General features: G+C 42.2%; 1 protein-coding gene across 3 annotated transcripts in view; it reads right to left on the minus strand.

The window, feature by feature from the left end:
- EDC4 (enhancer of mRNA decapping 4) overlaps positions 1 to 21,626 on the minus strand; it is a 634,971-nt gene that overhangs the window by 302,283 nt on the left and 311,062 nt on the right. For all 3 annotated transcript variants that reach the window (XM_073576355.1, XM_073576356.1, XM_073576357.1), the window contains exons 13-15: positions 13,463 to 13,529; positions 8,537 to 8,631; positions 479 to 657 (exon numbers count right to left, since the gene is read on the minus strand). In XM_073576355.1, coding sequence (XP_073432456.1) covers positions 479 to 657; positions 8,537 to 8,631; positions 13,463 to 13,529 — 341 coding nt within the window. The remainder of the gene's footprint in view (positions 1 to 478; positions 658 to 8,536; positions 8,632 to 13,462; positions 13,530 to 21,626) is intronic.

The raw sequence follows: 21,626 nt of genomic DNA on the forward strand, positions 1-21,626 counted from the left end.
CCCAACTAGTTCCTTTTGCTCACCTAAATATTCTGTTTTTTTTCTTTTCTGTAAATCCGCCATATGGTTCAAGACATATGGATTCCTTTATTTAGTGCTAATTTTGATGTTCCTTTCCAAGGGGGTATGGCTCACAGGATTCCCTGGAGGCATGTCTTTAGGCTGCTCTGCATTATTACCCTTTAAACCAGGACCATTAAAATTAGCACTGAATAAAAAAGGCCCAAATCTCTAGAACTATATGGGAGATTTAACAAAAAAATGGAATAAAATTAGCAATAAACTAAAATAAGAGAAAATATATGCTACATAACTGGTGACCGTGATAGTATGCAACTATACTTACAATTGTATGCCATTATATTTACTGTATCAACGTATCTGTGGATTCATCTATAATGAACTTAAATAACTTACAAGAATTATAGACACATGGAAATCAGCCATAAATAGTAAAAGTACAGTTTTCAGGACTCACCTGTTGAACTGTAGCACTGGGCATCATAAAAGCATCAGGTGTCATCAGTTTAGGCTTGGAGTCTGTTGGCAGCAATAAAAAATCAGCAGTGGTTCTGAGATTCTCGGACGCAGATTCATGAAGGGATTCTGAAACAGTCTGCCTCTCTGGTCCAATTTCTAGTATTTGAGTGGGAGTAACTGAAAAACAGGCAAAATTTCGTAGTAGGATAAAGACGTTCGAAGATATCTGGAGATTCTTTTTACAGCATGTGTAGTCTTGGTCAAAACACGGCTATCTAAAAAGCAGAGAACTCTGTCAAAAACATGTGTTCATGAATTGCCCAAGCTCTAAAGAGTGGAGCAGCTTAATTTCGTAGGACAAGTTAAAGCCTAAGGATGTGTGCACACGCTGCGGATTTGCAGCGGTTTTGGTCCTGCGGATCCGCAGCAGACTGCTGCGGTGTACAGTACCATTATAATCAATGGAAATAGAAATCCGCAGTGCACACGGTGCAGGATTTTCCACGCGGATTTGCTGCGGTTTCAAAACCGCAGCATGCCAATTCTTTGTGCGGATTCCGCTGCGGTTTGGCACCTGCTCCATGGCAGGTGTCAAACCGCAGGGGAAACCCGCAGACTAAACCGCAGAAAAACTGCAGATAAACCGCAGGTCTTTTGACCTGCGGTTTTACACAAATCCGTGCGTAAAATTCCACAGGACAACCTGCAGCGTGTGCACACACCCATACCTACATATCAACTGGCGAGAGATCAGAGAACCTGCAGAACCAGGCCTGTATGTGCACCACACTGCAATGTAGCACACTCAGGTGCCAAGCATACATCAAGCCTCATTTATCAAAACTAACAAAATGAAGCCTGTCAGTTTAGATAAAACTCTTAAAGGAAACTGAAAGACGGGGTTAAGGGGTGCTCAAAACAAAAATAGTAGATTTACAAGACAGAAATTGCCACAATACCGTATATACTCGTGTATAAGCCGACCACCTAAATTTGCAACAAAAAAACAGGGAAAACTTATTGACTCGCGTATAAGCCTGGGGTGGAAAATGCAGCAGCTACTGGTAAATTTCAAAAATAAAAATAGATACCAATAAAAGTAAAATTAATTTAGACATCAGTAGGTTAAATGTTTTGAATATCCATAATGAATCTGGAGCCCCATATAATGCTCCATATAGTTCATGATGGCCCCATAAATGCTCCATACAAAATACACCCCATATAATGCTGCACAAAAGGTTAATAATGCCCCATATAGGTTATGGCCCCATAAGATATTCCACAGATTATGGCCCATATGATGCCCCATAAGATGCGCCATAGTTTATGCCCCCATATGCTGCTCCATAAATTATGCCCCCATATGCTGCTCCATAAATTACGCCCCCATATGCTGCTCCATAGATTACACCCCCATATGCTGCTCCATAAATTATGCCCCCATATGCTGCTCCATAAATTATGGCCCCATATGCTGCTCCATAAATTATGCCCCCATATGCTGCTCCATAAATTATGCCCCCATATACTGCTCCATAGATTACGCCCCCATATGTTGCTCCATAGATTACGCCCCCATATGTTGCTCCATAGATTACACCCCCATATGCTGCTCCATAGATTACGCCCCCATATGCTGCTCCATAGATTACGCCCCCATATGCTGCTCCATAGTTATACCCCCATATGCTGCTCCACAGCTATGCCCCTATATATTGCTGATCCAGAGATTATGCCCCCATATGCTTCTCCATAATTATGCCCCCATATATTGCTGCTGCCACTGCAAATAGGAAAAAAAAATGACATACTCACCTCTCGTCGCTGGGGGCCCAGAGCCGGTGTCCTGAGCAGGCAGTGAAAGGTTCTGATGTCACCGCTGGCTCAGGACCCCGGCACTGGCGATATTTACCGATCCCCGCTCCATGGCAGCACGTCGTTCTGTCCTCTCCTCCACGTCCTGTCATTGACGTTCAGGCAGAGGGCGCAGCGCACACTAACAATGTCACCGCGCCCTCTGACCTGAACATCACAGACTGAGGACGCGGAGAGGACAGAGCAGCGCGCAGCGATGGACCTGGGACAGGTGAATATAGCATGTACTTACCCCCGCTTCTCCCAGTCTCAGGCTCCTTCCTTCACCGGTCACGTGGTAGCACTCATTAAAGTAATACATATGCGCATATTCATGACTTTAAAGAGCGGTACCATGTGACCGCTGAAGGAAGGACCCTGAGACCAGGAGAAGCAGGGGGACTGCAGAGACCGCGCCAGGAGGCGGTAAGTATGACCTGATACCCTCACCCCCCCCCTCCCCGCCGACCCCCTGGTATATGACTCGTGTATAAGCCGAGAGGGGGACTTTCAGGCCAAAAAATGGGCGGAAAATCTCGGCTTACACACGAGTATATAAGGTAATTTCAACGGGAATATGTCACCAGGTTTTTGCTACCTCATCTAAGAGCACAAAAATGTAAGAAAAGAGACACTGAATCCAACTACCGTATACATTGTAGTGTAAGCAGATTTTTTCATCACTTTTTTTGTTCTGAAAACGCCCACTCCTTTGGCTTATACTCGAGTCATTGTCCCAGAAGATGGAGGGGTTGCGGCACCTGTGGAGCAGCGGGTCACAGAGGCTGGAGCCGGCTGCTGCAGCTAACTCCTGTGCCTGTTGCTAAAGAGAAATGAATATACACTGCGCTGGCAGATTAGGCTGTTACACAATTGCACAACATACAATCTATATGCTCATTATATATCCAGGCTTATAGTCGAGGAAACACGTCTCTATAGTGCTCAGACCCAGATTTAATTAAGGAATTACCTAGACTTACATACACATTAGTGGTTAATTTGACAGATGCATTGGATCTAGCTAGATCTGAAGGAATTTTTTTTCTGTGTTTTTTTTTTTTTTTTTTTTTTTTTTTTTTAAGAGTAAGGGATTCTCAGAGATTGAAGGAACAGCCGCCGTGGAAGAGGTGCGCCACATCGCATATTTAGGGTGCCAACCTCCGCTGCCAGGTAGGCCATCAGATTCCAGGGCTTACCAGGGTAAGTGTTAGGAATATTGTTCTGCCCCCCAGCGGCCACTGCCTGGAATCCCTGTACACTATCCCTTTTGGGAGATAGATGTACATTATATATATATATATATATATATATATATATATATATATACACATACACACACACATATATACATACACACACACACACAGCACAGACCAAAAGTTTGGACACACCTCATTCAAAGAGTTTTCTTAATTTTCAGGACTATGAAAATTGTAGATTCACTCTGAAGGCATCAAAACTATGAATTAACACATGTGGAATTACATAATTAACAAAAAAGTGTGAAACAACTGAAAATATGTAGTATTCTAGGTTCTTCAAAGTAGCCACCTTTTCCTTTGATTACTGCTTTGCACACTCTTGGCATTCTCTTGATGAGCTTCAAGAGGTAGTCACCGGAAATGGTTTTCACTTCACAGGTGTGCCCTGTCAGGTTTAACAAGTGGGATTTCTTGCCATGTTAATGGGGTTGGGACCATCAGTTGTGTTGTGCAGAAGTCTGGTGGATACACAGCTGATAGACCTACTGAATAGACTGTTAGAATTTGTATTATGGCAAGAAAAAAGCAGCTAAATAAAGAAAAACTAATGGCCATCATTACTTTATGAAATGAAGGTCAGTCAGTCTGAAAAATTGGGAAAACTTTGAAAGTGTCCCCAAGTGCAGTAGCAAAAACCATCAAGTGCTACAAAGAAACTGGCTCACATGAGGACCGGCCCAGGAAAGGAAGACCAAGAGTAATCTCTGCTGCGGAGGATAAGTTCATCCTAGTCAACAGCCTCAGAAATCGCAGGTTAACAGCAGCTCAGATTAGAAAACAGGTCAATGCCACACAGAGTTCTAGCAGCAGACACATGTCTACAACAACTGTTAAGAGGAGACTGAGCAGCAGAGGCCTTCATGGTAAAATAGCTGCTATGAAACCACTGATAAGGACAGGCAACAAGCAGAAGAGACTTGTTTGGGCTAAAGAACACAAGGAATGGACATTAGACAAGTGGAAATCTGTGCTTTGGTCTGATGAGTCCAAATATGAGATGTTTGGTTCCAACCACCGTGTCTTTGTGTGATGCAGAAAAGGTGAACGGATGGACTCTACATGCCTGATATCCACCGTGAAGCATGGAGGAGGAGGTGTAATGGTGTGGGGGTGCTTTGCTGGTGACACTGTTGGGGATTTATTCAAAATTGAAGGCATACTGAACCAGCATGGCTACCACAGCATCTTGCAGCGGCATGCTATTCCATCCGGTTTGCGTTTAGTTGGACCATCATTTATTTTTCAACAGGACAATGACCTCAAACACACCTCCAGGCTGTGTAAATACTATTTCACCAAAAAGGAGAGTGATGGGGTGCTACGCCAGATGACCTGGCCTCCTCAGTCATCAGACCTGAACCCAATCAAGATGGTTTGGGGTGAGCTGGACCGCAGAGTGAAGGCAAAAGGGCCAACAAGTGCTAAGCATCTCTGGGAACTCCTTCAAGACTGTTGGAAGACCATTTACAGTGACTACCTCTTGAAGCTCATCAAGAGAATGCCAAGAGTGTGCAAAGCAGTAACAAAGCAAAAGGTGGCTTCTTTGAAGAACCTAGAATATAAGACATATTTTCAGTTGTTTCACACTTTTTTGTTAATTCTATAATCCCACATGTGTTCATAGTTTTGATGCCTTCAGAGTGAATCTATAATTTTCATAGTCATGAAAATAAAGAAAACTTTTTGAATGAGAAGGTGTGTCCAAACTTTTGGTCTGTACCGTGTATGTATGTATGTATGTATGTATGTATGTATGTATATATATATATATATATATATATATACACACATATATATATATATATATCTATATCTCTCTGTCTACCTCTATTGTATAAACTGTATATACACACGGTGCCTTGCGAAAGTATTCGGCCCCCTGGAACTTTTCAACCTTTTCCCACATATCAGGCTTCAAACATAAAAGGTACCAAATGTAAATCTTTGGTGACGAATCAACAAGTGGGACACAATTGTGAAGTTGAACGAAATTTATTGATTATAAATTTTTGTGGAAATTCAAAAACTGAAAAGTGGGGCATGCAATATTATTTGGACCCTTTACTTTCAGTGCAGCAAACTCACTCCAGAAGTTCATTGTGGAACTCTGAATGATCCAATGTTGTCCTAAATGACTAATGATGATAAATATAATCCACCTGTGTGTAATCAAGTCTCCGTATAAACGCGCCTGCTCTGTGATAGTCTCAGGGTTCTGTTTGATGCCAGAGAGCATCATGAAGACCAAGGAACACAACAGGCAGGTCCGTGATACTGTTGTGGAGAAGTTTAAAGCCGGATTTGGATACAAAATGATTTCCAACATTTTAAGCATCCCAAGGAGCACTGTGCAAGCGATCATATTGAAATCGAAGGAGTATCATACCACTGAAAATCTACGAAGACCCGGCCGTCCCTCTAAACTTTCATCTCAAACAAGGAGAAGACTGATCAGAGATGCAGCCAAGAGGCCCATGATCATTCTGGATGAACTGCAGAGACCTACAGCTGAGGTGGGACAATCTGTCCATAGGACAACAATCAGTCATACACTGCACAAATCTGGCCTTTATGGAAAAGTGGCAAGTAGAAAGCCATTTCTCAAAGAAATGACATAAAAAGTGTCATTTAAAGTTTGCACCAAGCCACCTGGGGGACACACCAAACATGTGGAAGAAGGTGCTCTGGTCAGATGAAATTAAAATCCAATGCCACACGATATGTTTGGCGTAAAGGCAACACAGCTCATCACCCTGAACACACCATCCCCACTGTCAAACATGGTGTTGGCAGCATCATTGTTTGGGCCTGCTATTCTTTAGCAGGGACAGGGAGATGGTTAAAATTGATGGGAAGATGGATGGAGCCAAATACAGGACCATTCTTGACGAAAACCTGTAGGAGTCTGCAAAAGACCTGAGACTGGGACGGAGATTTGTCTTCCAACAAGACAATGATCCCAAACATAAAGCAAAATCTACAATGGAATGGTTCACAAATTAACGTATCCAGGTGTTAGAATGGCCAAGTCAAAGTCCAGACCTGAATCCAATCGAGAATCTGTGGAAAGAGCTGAAAACTGCTGTGCACAATCTCTATCAAACCTCACTGAGCTCAAGCTGGCTGCCAAGGAAGAATGGGACAAGAATTTCAGGCTCTCGATGTACAAAACTGATAGAGACATACCCCAAGCGACTTGCAGCTGTAATCACAGCAAAAGGTGGCGTAACAAAGTATTAAGTTAAAGGGGCCAAATAATATTGCACGCCCCACTCTTCAGTTTTTGAATTTCCACAAAAATTTAAAATAATCAATAAATTTCGTTCAACTTCACAATTGTGTCCCACTTTTATTCTTCACCAAAAATTTACATTTTGTATCTTTATGTTTGAAGCATATGTGGGAAAAGGTTGAAAAGATCCAGGGGGCCGAATACTTTCGCTTTCTGGTGGTTTTTTTCTGTTTGTTACCCCTTTCTTTGAATCTGTTCGTAGTGATATTTTTAGGTATGACGTCGGTGTAAATGGTTAGTGTAAAATCACTAGTAATAGGACCAGAAACATGACACAACTTTAAGAAAACAAAAGGTAGGGTGGAGATGGAATTTCCATTGCTATTAAGATTAACGGGTGCATGAAGAACTTGAATCTGATTGCCACGTATCTACCATCCATACTCGTTAATTTTGAGCTCTGTAAGCTGAAAAAGTATCCGACAGATACGCAGTGATACACCCATGGTCAAATTTGTGAATGTCTACTGGTACGTCTAGCACAACCATGGTTTTTCAACAACGTTAACTGCGAGTTCATGAGGTGTGTCATTGTAAAATATTAAAATCAAGTGCATGTCTTTTAAAAAATTGAAAAACTAATGGGCATGATTACTATGTAGTTACTACACGTGGTTGAGCTTTTCTTGAAATGTATAACAAAATAAAACTTTCAAAATGGCGCCCGCCATACCAGCACAGTAGCAGCCATTGTTGTAGATAGCTGTGATCCTAAAGTTGCTATTGCGCAGATGGCGCCACCTTGGAGGAGGATTTCTTTTTCTCTAGCAATAAACGGATCACAGTTATGGTAACTGATAGCTGCTATTGCGCAGGCGGCGCCATCTTGGAGGAGGAAATTGTTTTTCTTCTCTAGCAAGATGGAGCCTGTGCAATAGCAGTTATCGGATCACAGTTATGATCACCGATAGCTGCTACTGCGCAGGCGCCGTTTTCTTTTTTTTTTTGTTGTACACCTCAGGAAAAGCTCAACCACATGTAGTAACTACACAGTAAACATGCTATTATGCTGCAGCGCAGGTCCATGGCTGGCACCTGCCTGCAGAAGTTTTTTTTTCCTTCACTATGTACAGGTATTCATTCTGCAAACTAGAGGGCAAGTCAGTGAGGAATCAGTAACCTGTCAGCAGTCTGCTTTATAAATTCCTAATCAGAGCACACGTAAAGACCCCATCCTCAAGGCCCGCCCTGGGGCACGCGCATATCGTTGACTAAAAACTAAAAATAAAGATTGAAAAAAAACAACCACAAGACGGATTTCATCAACCAATGTATCATTTTAATAAGTATAATGGCAGCAAACTGACACTGTCTGTAGGTTACTGTACACAATCCTGCTGACAGGTTCCCTTTAAAGTCAGCGTTTAAATTCCCAGTTCCTGAAGTGACCTGTGCTATTCCACTATTGAGCTCCTATTTGCGAGGTATACCTGCAGTGCACCGATAATTTACTTCACCCCACCACATGGCCGCAGTACGCTCAGCCCCAAGGAGCATTTGTAAATACATCGAGAAGACACCAACATCCATTAGAAAAAACTGCAGGTTTATGAACTACTGTATATATTACTATCTATGAAGATAGATCGATAGACAGAAAGCAGGCAGACAAGTCAAGAACATAAAAAATGAAAATAAATACCAAAATTGTGAGGCTCGTCTTTTGAAGAAAGGGCAGCTGTTTCCGTCAAGGGTCCCTGGTGGGGTTTAAATCTGATCTGCACATCCTGAAGAGCTCTAATAATCATAGAATAATGGTTATTACAATTCACAGCACAGTAGCTGAAACAAAACAAAATATTTTGTAACATTTAATGCATATGAATACTGAATATTTGCTATAATTCATCTGTTGCATTGTTCTCCTTACTCACTGTTATATATCCATGTGTGTGGGTCACTCTAGAAGTTATCTGGTGGAAGGTGCTATAGCACATAGATGTAGCCAAGCCCAATGTCTTTGATCAGCTAACCACCCTTTGGTGTGACAGAATCAGCTATCAAATTATCCCAAACCAGCTCCCACAATACATCTCTCCTGACCCTGTATTGGAGCCTATAAATTTAGAAACATTATAAGGGGTGCATGCATGTGTGGGGTGCACGCAGGCATTCCATAAGCAAAGCATCACAGAAGCTAAGCATCAAGCAAAAGGCAGTTATTCCATGGCAGTTAGAGGAGGAGTCAGGTAACCCACACTTTGCTCTCCCTTTTAGCCATGTGCTTTATTTCTATACTACTATGTTCCCTTGCCATCCACATTCACCGCCCCACCACCGACTCATACACATCAACCATTCTATACTTCCCTCTCCCATGTACAGCTCACCTTCCTGAAAAACCTCAGCCCATCTTGCCCTAACACACCGCAGAAAAAAACTTCTTACAATTCTAATAACTACTTGATCTTTATCTTCCTACAGATTTCAGGGGACATCTCCCTCAACCCTGGTCCCACCATCCCCCAACCTCAATCCCTACCCTACCTCATATCGAAACCATACTAATCTTATTAATATTAGTTGCACTCCTTCATCTCCTTTTAATTGTGCCCTCTGGAATACACAGTCTGTATGTAACAAACTTCCTTTCCTGCACAACTACTTTCTGAACAGCTCCTTAATCTGTTGGCCCTCACTGAAACCTGGATACAGGATTCTGACACTGTCTCTCCTGCTGCCATTTCCCATGACGGTTTACAATTCTCCCATTCCCCGAGACCCACAAAGACCTGGTGGTGGAGATGGCATACTCCTGTCCCCACAATGCACCTTCCAGGTCATCCCCCCAATTCCATCACTCTCATTCCCTTCTTTTGAGGTCCACATCATTAGGGTATTCCATCTCCTCTCCCTCAGAGTAGCGGTCATATACCAGTCTCCAGGCTCACCCATTTCTCAGCCTGGCTGCCTCACTTTATGTCCTCAGAACTACCAACCCTTATCCTGGGAGACTTCAACATCCCCATAAACAGCCCCACTTCCACATCTGCATCCCAGCTTCTATCAATAACTACTTCTCCCGGCCTCTCACGGCTCTCTATCTCTGAAATACACAAAGACGGTAACACCCTTGACCTGGTCTTTGTCCGGCTCTGTTCAATTTCCTACCTAAATAACTCACCGCTTCCCCTCTCTGATCACATCATTCTCTCCTTCACGCTCAAAATTCCTCGCCCACCCCAGCACACTCCTACCTACCACACATTCAGAAATCTACAAGCCATTAAAGGGGGTTTTACACTAAGCGATATCGCTAGCAATATCGTTAAAACGTCACTGGTTTTGTGACGTTATAGCGATATTGCTAGCGATATCGCTATGTGTGATACTTACCAACGACCAGCTCCCCCGCTGTCCATCGCTGATCGCGCGAGAATGTCCGGCTCCATTTCTCGTCGGGCGCTTCCTGCTGGGGCTTCCTGCTGTGTGAGACGAGCGACGCTGGACGCGGGCGGGAGGACGTCAGGATCGCTGTGTGTGAAAGGTGAGTATCGTGCGCTGCGTAGCTGCTGCATCGCTGTGAGATCTTTCTGTATGAAAGCTCACTAGCGATCATTTAGCGATGCACCAGCGATCCTGACCGGGTCGGATCGCTGGTGCATCGCTAAATGTAAAAGGGCCTTAACTCTCAAACACTTTCAGACTCCCTACACTCATCACTGTCCCCTATCTCCTCTTTGCTGTCCTAATCTGGCTGTACACCACTACAATGACACTCTAAGAAGCACCCTGGACAAAGTAGCACCCTTTACCCTCAGAACCTTCAAGCACAGAGTAAACAGCCCTGGCTCACTCTCCACATTTGATCCCTTCACAGAAGAAGAAGTTTGCAGACTCCTCTCTTCTCATCCAACCACACGCACAACTGACCCCATTCCCTCACATATCATCCAGTCTCTCTCTCCAGTTGTCACAACTCCCCTAACTACAATCTTTAATCTCTCCCTCTCCTCGGGCATCTTCCCATCCTCCTTCAAACACTCTATCATTACTCCATTATTAAAGAAACCCGCTCTCGTCCCTTCCTACACAAATAACTAAAGACCAGTTTCCAATCTCACCTTCATCTGTAAACTCTTGGAGTGACTGGTCTACTCCCTCCTTACCCGTTACCACTCCACTCATTCCCTCCTAGACTCTTCACAGTTCGGCTTCCGCCCCCTACATTCAACAGAAACTGCACTCATCAAAGTGACCAATGAACTTATGAAAGGAAAATGTAACGGTGACCACACTCTGCTCATTCTTCTCAACCTTTCTGCAGTTTTCGATACTGTTTACCACATCTCCTACTCTCTAGGCTCCAGTCATTAGGCATTAAGAAAACTGCTCTCTCCTGGATCTCTTCCTTTTTGACCGCTCCTTCATTGCTCTGTTCGCTGGCTCCACTTCATCTCCTCTTCCTCTCACTGTCGGGGTACCTCAGGGCTCAGTCCTTGGCCCCCTTCTCTTTTCTGTCCACACGGCCCCAGTTGGACAGACCATCAGCAGATTTGGCTTTCAGTACCATCTTTATGCCGATGACGCACAACTTTTCACGTCATCCCCTGACCTTACTCCTGCTGTACTACAGAACGCCAGTGACTGTCTGTCCGCAGTCTCAGACATAATGTCCGCTCTATCTGAAACGCAACCTCTCAAAAAACTGAACTTCTTCTGCTCCCGCCGTCTACTAACAGCCCTAAATCTGACATTTCCCTCTCCGTGGGTGGCATCATAATAACACCCCGGCAGCAAGCGCATCTTCTGGGTGTTACGTCTGGCACCAATCTCTCCTTCACATCCCATGTACAATCTCTTACACTCATGCCGCTTACACCTAAAGAACATCTCAAGAATCTGCCCTTTTCTCACCATGGAAGCAACAAACTCACTGTCGCCTTGATCCACTCCCATCTGGACTACTCCAACACTCTATTAATTGGCCTCCCCTTCACTCGACTTTTCCCTCTACAGTCTATTCTTAATGCAGCATCCAGGGTTGTCTATCTAGCTAATTGGTATTCAGGCGCATCCGCTCTTCACGAGTCATTATACTGGCTGCCCATTCATTATAGGATCTAATTGTAAGTACTTGTTCTCACCCACAAAGCTCTCCACAGTGCAGCACCCCCCTACATCTCCTCCCTCATTTCTGTCTATTGGCCTAACCGACCGCTGCACTCTGCAAACGACTTTCGACTAACCTCTGCACTAATCTGTACCTCCCTCTCCCGACTCCAATCCTCTGGAATGCTCTACCCCAAGAAATTAGGACCATTCACAAGTTGCATAGTTTTAGACGCTTCCTCAAAACACATTTGCTCAGAGCGGCCTAACACGTTCCCTAATCAAAGTTATTTTATGTGTATGTATGTGTGTGTGTGTGTAGCCCATTCACTATCTCCATCTATCCCCCACTCCCTCAAGATGGCTGGACCATCATTGAAAATACATCACTGTAAATACACACCTGGACTTTGTATCTCCCCCACCTCATCGTAGATTGTCAGCTCTCACAAGCAGGGTTGTCTTATTTTGCTTTAATTATTGTATTGTTAACATTGTTACTTATGACTTGTGTTTGAAACTGTTAAGGGCCTGTCACACTAAGCGATATCGCTAGCAATATCGCTATAACGTCACTGGTTTTGTGACGTTATAGCAATATTTCAAGCGATATCGCTAAGTCTGATACTTACCTCCGACCGGCTCCCCCACTGGTTATCGTTGATCGCGCGAGAACGTCCTGGACTACTACTCGTCGGCGGCTTCCTGTGGAGTCGACGAGCGACGCGTGCGGGATGACGTCAGGATCGCCTCGTCTGACAGGTAAGTAGCGACCCTCGACCCCTGCTATGTCGCTGGTAAGATCAGCCTGTGTGGCAGCTCACTAGCGACCACTTATCGATGCACCAGCGATCCTGACCGCGTCATATCGCTGGTGCAGCGCTAAGTGTGACAGTACCTTTAGATTATAAAGCGCTGTGGAATATGTTGGCGCTATATAAAGATTAATTTATTATTATTATTATTGCTAAAGATTTTTAACATTTAACTACTGTCAAATAGCTTGTGAATTCATTACACGTAATTTGGCAGAAAATTTTACAGAAACAAACCTACACACATTTGTCTTAATATCTGCAAGTAAATTAAGGAATTTGCTTCCAGAGCTTATTTTAACCCCTTAATGGCAGGAGCTTTCTTTGGTTTTGCGGTTTCATTTTTCACTCCCCTTCTTTCCAGAGCCATCACTTTTTTATTTTTCCATCAATATGGCCATGTCAGGGCTTATTTTTTGCGGGACGAGATGCACTTTTGAATGACACCATTGGTTTTAGCATTTCCACTGTCGATCAAGTGGATTCCCATTGGATGGACCCCCAAGCAATCATTACATTTACATGGGTGAATTGGTTGTCCATGCTGGCAACAAATTAGATTCTGCCTATTACTAATATATATATATATTTATATAGTTTTAAGCTTCCATGTAAACAAAGGACGTTGTACTTACACACCTTTAAACTTTTGTAACTTTGGTATACAGTGTAGGCATTATAAAAAATCAAGAAAAACTTACTTTGTGTGTACACAAAAGAGCTTTATAAGAACAGTAAAGTCGTCTTCATCTATTTCCAGTGCCTCATCTGCAAAAAGAATATATGACAGTACAGTTTTTACTATTAAAGATGCAAAATAAAGAAACAAGAATTTGGTGATCCAACTACAATGCATCATGAATGTGAACAAATAGAAAAAAATGAAAAAAAGGTCAGATGGAATTCTGTTGAATGCACAGTAGATTAATTAACCCCTTCGTGACCGGGCCAATTTTTAAAATTCTGACCAATATCACTTTATGTGGTCATAACTCTGGAATGCTTCAACAAATCCCAGTGATTTTGATACTGTTTTTTCGCGGCACATTATAATTTATGATAATAGTAAATTTAGATTGATATGTTTTGTGTTTATTTATAAAAGTATCAGAAACTTGACAAAAATGTAAAAAAAAATTGCAGTTTTCAAACTTTGAATGATTATCCCTTTAATCCAGATAGTCATACCACAGAAAAACATGAATAAACCACATTTCCCACATGTCGGCTTTACATCAGCACAATTTTTTAAACTGTAATTTATTTTGTTAGCCTTTTAGGAGGTTTAAAAATGTAGCAGCAATTTTTCATTTTTTCAAGGAAATTTACAAAATTTATTTTTTTGAGGGACCTTTCCAGGTTTGAAGTGACTTTAGGGGTGCTATATATTGGAAAACCCCAAACGTGATACCATTTTAAAAACAGCACCCCCTGACATATTGAAAACCGCTGTAAGGTAGTTTATTAACCCTTCAGGTGATTTTTAGGAATTAATGCAAAGTGGTATAGCCGGAATGAAAAAGTGTTTGTTTACCACCTAAATGTCGCTAACTTCTGAACTGACCGCTATAGCCGGGAGACTCTAAGGACGCTATTTGGCCATGAACAGCTATGGCAAACATCAGGACCACACAATCATGATCTCGGTGTGTCAATTAGATTAAAGTGCAAGCCCCCACAATCTTTTAACCATTTATTTGATGTAGTCACTTTTGACAGCAGCAACTAAGGGGTTAAACAGATATGGACGGAGTCAACACCGATAATTTGTGATACGGCAAGTTGTCAGATATAGTGGACAACCGAAAACTGCTGGATTGTCACCTTTATGGGGATGATATTCTCTTATATCTCAGGTCAGTATATATACGTATTGCGGTCTTGAAGAGGTTGTTCAAGTTATAAAAGAACTTGATGTATTCTAATGACCATGAGTTGGCAGCCGTTTAACCCTTTCCCACTGAGGAAAATTTTCGCCTCACTGTCCAGGACAAATATTTCAGATCTGCTATGTGGAACTTTATGTAGTCATTACTATGAAACTTAACCAATCGGAAAATTTATGAATTTTGAAACTTTTTATTCTCATCATCATACACACCATCATAGAATGTTAAGAGTTGGAAGGGACCACCAGGGTCATCATGTCCAAACCCCTTGCTCAATGCAGGATTCACTAAACCATGTTAGACAGATGTCTGTCCAGCCTCTGTTTGAAGACTTCCATTAAAAGTGAACTCACCACCTCTCGTGACAGCCTGATCTACTCAATGATCACCCTCACTGTCAAAGAATTTTCTAATAACTAATCTGTATCTTCTCCCTTTCAGTTTTATTCCATTGCTTCTCGTGTTTCCATGTGCAAATGAGATAAGGATTATTCCTTCAGATATTTGTAGAATGTCATTAAGTCTCCTCTTAGCCTTCTTTTTTGCAGGCTAAACATTCCAAGATCCTTTAACTGTTCCTCGTAGGATAGTTTGCAGTCCGCTTACCCACCTTGCAGCTCTTCTCTGAACTTGTTACAGTTTTTCAATGTCTTTTTAAAAATGTGGTGCCCAGAACTGGACACATGTGAGGCCCAATCAATGAGGAGCAGCAGAGGAAGATAATTACTTCAGGTGATCTAGACTGTATGCTTCTTTTAATACATCCTAAAACTGAGTTTGCTTTTTTTTTTGCTGCGGCATCACACTGCTGACTCACATGCAGTCTGTGATCTATTAGAACACTCGTCTTTTTCACACGTGCTGTTGCTTAGTTTTATGCCTCTTATTCTGAAGATGTAATTTTTGTTTTGTTGCCCAGATGCAGAATCTTGCATTTCTCCACGTTAAATACCGTTCTATTAGTCACTGCCCATTGTTCAAGCTTATCTAGATCTTTTGGAATTCTTTCTCTGTCTTTTTTAGTATTAGCTATTTTTCCAAGGTTTCCATTGTCTGAAAATTTTTATCAGTTTACCTTTAGCTCCCTTATCTAGATCATTTAAAAAAATGTTGAACAACACTGGGGCCAGGATAGAGCCTTGTGGTACCCCACTTGAAACACTATTCCAGTTATATGTGCAACCATTTATTACCACTCTGAGTACAATCACTGAGCCAGTTATTAATCCACAGCCTTGTCAATTCCATAAGGATAGCATGAGATACTTTATCAAATGCTTTGCTGAAGTCGAGATATACTATATCTACCCCACTTCCCTGATACACCAAGTCAGTGAATCCAACATAGACGGAAATCAGATTAGTCTGGCATAACTTGTTTCCTACAAACCCATGCTGGCTCTGGTTAATTACTGCATGCTTATCCAAGTACTTACATACACGCTGTTTAATAATTTGCTCAAAGATCTTTCCCAGTATAAAAATAAGGCTCACTGGTTGGCAGTTTCCTGGCTCCATCATCCTTCCTTTTTTTGAAAACAGGGACATTTGCACTTCTTCAATCTTCTGAGATTTCTCCTATTCTCCAGGATTTTTCAATGATTCGCCCTAGTGGTTCTGCAATTTCCTCTAACTCTTTCAGTATCCTAGAATGTAAATCATCTGGACCAGGAGATTTAAATTAATATAAATTAGCTAAGTGTTCCGACACCAACTCTCTGTTTATGGATAGTATAGATTATTTTATTCCTTCAAAGATGCCATGAAGTTCAGTTGATGTTACAATTGCTTTCTTTGAGATCACAGACGCAAAATAGGAATGTAAAAGTTCGACCTTCTCCACAATATTTTTATTGCTTTTGGTCTCCCTGGCTTTAGCTCTTTAACGCTTACTCTGCATTCCCTGCAAACAGCATTATATTCTTCTTTAGATCTGCCCCCTCTTTCCATTTAATATATATTTCTTTTTTCCTTTTAAACAAGTGATTTGATCTTTGTTCATCTATCCTGGTCTTTTTATATGCTTCCAATTGTTCCTTTTCGGGATTGTTAGTGATTGTGAAGTGAGAATTTCATTTAGCAAAATTTTCCATCCCTCTTGGACATTTTGGTTTTTAAAACATCCACCCACTGGACCTTTCCTACCCTAATTTTGAGTACATGAAGACCAACATTAAAGTCTCAGTCCTTGTTGGTCTTTTCACATTTGATCTCATCACAGAAGAAGTCTCCTGACTCCTCTTCTTCTCGTCCGACTACATGCACTACTGACCCCATTCCCTCACATCTCCTCCAGTCTCTCTGTCAAGTCGTCACAACTCAACTAACTACAATCTTTAACCTCTCTCTCTCCTAGGGGATTTTCACATCTTCCTTCAAACACGCCATCGTTACTCCATTACTAAAGAAACCCGCTCTCGACCCATCCTGCACAAACAACTACAGACCAGTCTCCAATCTCCCCTTCATCTCTAAACTTTTGGAGCGCCTAGTCTACTCCCGGCTTACCAGTTACCTCTCCACTCACTCCCTTCTAGACCCTTCACAGTCCGGCTTTCGCCCCCTACATTAGACTAAAAGTGCACTCATCAAAGTGACCAATGACCTTCTGACAGCAAAACGTAATGGTCACTACTCTGCTCATTCTTTTCGACCTTTCTGCAGCTTTCGACACTGTTGACAAATGCCTCCTACGCTCTAGGCTCCACTCACTGGGCATTAAGGACACTGCTCTCTCCTGGTTCTCTTCCTATCTTTCTGACAGCTCCTTCGGTGTTTTGTTCTCTGGCTCCACGTCATCTCCTCTTCCTCTCGCTGTCAGGGTACCTCAGGGCTCAGTCCTTGGCCCCCTTCTCTTCTTTTTCTACACGGTCCCAATTGGACAAACCATCTGTAGATTTGGCTTTCAGTACCATGTTTATGCTGATGACACAACTATACACGTCATCCCCCGACCTTACCCCTGCTGTACTACAGAACGCCAGTGACTGTCTGTCCACAGTCTCCAACATCATGTCCGCTCTCTATTTGAAACTCAACCTCTCAAAAACTGAACTTCTGCTCCCTCCATCTACTAACCTCCCTAAGTTTGACATTTCCCTCTCCGTGGGCGGCACCATAATAACACCCCAGCAGCAGGCGCGCTGTCTGGGTGTTATGTTTGACACCAAACTCTCCTTCACATCTCATATAGAATCTCTTGCCGCTTACAACTAAAGAACATCTCTAGAATCCGCCCTTTTCTCAACATGGAAACAACAAAAACCCTCACTGTAGCATTGATCCACTCCCGCTTGGACTACTGCAACGCCCTATTAATCGGCCTCCCCGTTACGCGACTATCCCCTCTCCAGTCCATCCTTAATGCAGCAGCCAGGGTCATCCATCTGGCTAATCGGTACTCGGACGCGTCCGCTCTTCGCCAGTCCTTACATTGGCTGCCTATTCATTATAGGATCCAATTCAAAGTACTTGTTCTCACCCACAAAGCTCTCCACAGTGCAGCACCCCCCTACATCTCTTCCCTCATTTCTGTCTATCAGCCTAACCGACTGCTGCGCTCTGCAAACGATTTTCGACCAACCTCTGCACTAATCCGTACCTCCCACTCCCGACTTCAAGACTTCTCCCACGCTGCACCAATCCTTTGGAATTCTCTACCCCAACAAATCAGGACTATCCACAAATTGCAGAGTTTCCTGCGTTCCCTCAAAACACGTTTGTTCAGAGCGGCCTATCACATTCACTAATCAAAGTCATTCTATGTGTTAAGGCCCCGTCTCACATAGCGAGATCGCTAATGCGTCACCAATTTTGTGACGCAACAGCGATCTCGCCTGCGGTCTCGCTACAGGTGACACGCAGCAGCGACCAGCCCTCCTGCTGGATATCGCTGATCGTGCAGGAATGTCCTGGGACATTTTTTCGTCGTCGGTGTCCCGCTGGCCAGCACGCATCGCTGTGTTTGATCACTGGATTGTTGCTGCGTCGCTGAAGAGATCTGCCTGTTTGGCAGCTTACTAGCGATCATTTAGCAATGCACCAGCGATCCCTACCAGGTCATATTGTTGTCGAGATCTCTGGTGCGTCGATAAATGAGACAGGACCCTAAGTGTGCCTGTGTAGCCCATTCACTATCTCCATCCATCCCTTAAGACAGCTGTACCATCATTGTAAATACACCATTGTAAATACACACCTGTACTTTGTATCTCCCCCACCTCATTGTAGATTGTAAGCTCTCACGAGCAAGGTCATCTTATTTTGCTTTAATTATTGTATTGTTAACATTGTTACTTATGACTTGTGTTTTTAAACTGTTAAACTGTAAAGCACTGTGGAATATGTTGGTGCTATATAAAGATTATTATTGTGTTAATATTAATGCTTTGTTGTATTGATAGGTACTGGGGAACTATTATGGTAATACAATGGATATATCTATGGACTAATTTATGTCCAATGCCCCTATTAGTATGTATGTACCTGCAATCGCTTTCTTGGGATTAACTATGTTGTTCTGATATGTACTAGGGCATCATTATGTTAACACAATAGATACATTCATGGACTTATTCATGTCCACTGCCCCCTATTCGTTATGCATATCTCTAATTTTTTGTGGCATATTATGTGATCCTTTGGATCTGTTTTGATTATTGAGATATATGTGAGATTTGGGTCACTATCTTTCAAGCACCCCTTGCTCTTTACATCTATGCTAGATGCGGATCTGTGGCACCTTATTGTCCATTATTTTCCCCGTTTTCCTGTAAAATTTGTCCACTGAATAAAATAAACTTTGTACTTTTATAGTAACTTTGGACTGCTTGGTCGTATTTTGAGGTTCCCTCATGTTTTCTAGCTTGTTTGCGATTGTCCTATGAGTCATAGCTATTTAATCAGCTCACCTTTTCAGGATGTGGGTCACCCTGTTTTTCACCAATGTGCTGATTTTGCTCATTAGCAGTTTGATTTACAGGGTAAGCTGAGTATACCGCCCCTAGAATCTCAGGTGCCCACCCTGGAAAGAAACAATTCAAGAAATGTCTGTTAAAAAGATTAACGGTGGCACTCACCGACCCAGCTAAAAACATTTTTTATTGATTCACATTAAAATGTGGAAGCTGGAAGATCTTCTGTGTATCTTCTACGGCCCCTATTTGTCTTTTTGAGAACACTTTAAATCTATACAAATGGGAAAAGGGTCACCATGTTTAATACACATTGAGAGAACACCACAGTGGCAAAGCTGAAGTATTACGCTTTGCGGTATTAGAAAGAGTTAAGTTACCAGAACAGAGAGGCGATCTCCATAAATCAGTCCTCAGAAGAGAAGCCAGGTGGATTATACGCAACCAGGCATAAGGTGCTGCAGGTTTCAATGACAAACTTCATATGTCAATCTTTTTGTGATGGTAATACTGTTCTATGTTTTAATTGTTTTTAGGGATTATAAAGCCATATATCCATTCTGTTTGCATCTAATTTTAAAGAGAGAAGGGGTGTTCCTTTGTAACAATATTATGTGTGGGGAGGTTCCTTTACTACCTGTAGAAGATTTCCGTCACTTCCCCTCTACTATAGGACCAACCCGTTGAAGAGCACGAAGCGAGAAACGGCCATAGTTCGACATGTTCCACAGAAGATCTTCCGGCTCCCACAATTTAATGTGAATCAATAGAAGATATTTTTTAGATGGGATGGTGAGTGCCACCCTTACTCCTCTTTCTCACATACATTGCCAACCACCTTTACTTCCTCAGCCATTTCCTCCCTTTCTCCCTGTTGTATAGAAGAGGACGTGTTCAGCAAATAGGCGTAAAATTAACTTTTATTGTGTAGATATAAAAATCCAACATATGGCATACAGCATGTAGTCACACTAGCACATCCTTGCAGCGAGCAATAAGTCTTAGTCATGATCTATGCAGATCATGACAGACGTATTGTCGAAACGTGTTGACCACTGCATGGATGTGCTAGTGTGACTCCATGCAGGATGCCATATGTTGGATTTTTATATCTACACAATAAAAGTTAATTTTTATATACACATGCTTATTCGCTGGACCTGTCCTCTTCTATACAATTTGATGTGGCTGTCTCGCCTTTATCGGTGCGTGGCGTTGGAATGCAAACAGAACGTCTACACTCGGTAAGCTGGCTTTATTTTTCTCTTTTCTTTTACAATTTCCTCCCTGTTGGTAAGAATTAGGTCCAAGATTGCAGATCCTACTTTTGAAAAATAGTTGTCAGCAAGAGAAGATAATTTTCTGGACCTATTACTTTTGCCCAAGAGAGATTCCCAACAAATAGCTGGATAGTTAAAATCTGCCAAAGATCACTATGTCATACTTTTTTGGTTCATCCATATCTACAGTCTGTCGAGGTGGCCTTTTGTAAACACCTACAAGAGTGTCCTTTCTGTTCTTCTGCTCTTGTATTCTTACTCAAACAGTTTCTGCAGAGCTACCATTCTCTGAAGCATGGATCTTTGCGGAGATATACGCTTTTCTAACATACAATGCAAACAATTCTCCCCTCCTGTTAATCCTGCTTCTATTAAATAATTTGCAGCTTTCCAGGTTTGTATTCCCATCATGTGTATCATCCTACCAAGTTTCAGTGATGCTTATTATATCATATCCCTTTTCTTGTGTTAGCAGCTTCAATTCTCCTTGTTTCCCATGCTTTGTGGATTTGTATAGTCACATTTTATTTCAGCAGCAATTTATTTTCCAATTAAATTTACAAAACCTATATTTTTTTTAGGGATCAATTCACTTAAGTGAGTTTGAATGGCCTATACGTCCAAATTTTAAAAACTGCGGCCTTCAAAGTTTTTAAAACTGCATCCATTTAGTTTGTTAAACCTTCAGGTGCTTAATAGAAATTAATTCACAGTGGAAGAAAAAAACAAATTAAATTTCTACCAAGTGCGCAGATATAGTACTGGTGGCTTCGAAAATTGAAA

The sequence above is a fragment of the Dendrobates tinctorius genome, unplaced genomic scaffold (genome assembly GCF_039654945.1).
Source record: "Dendrobates tinctorius isolate UK_male_01 unplaced genomic scaffold, ASM3965494v1 ptg000048l, whole genome shotgun sequence".
In the NCBI taxonomy this organism is placed as follows: Eukaryota; Metazoa; Chordata; class Amphibia; order Anura; family Dendrobatidae; genus Dendrobates; species Dendrobates tinctorius.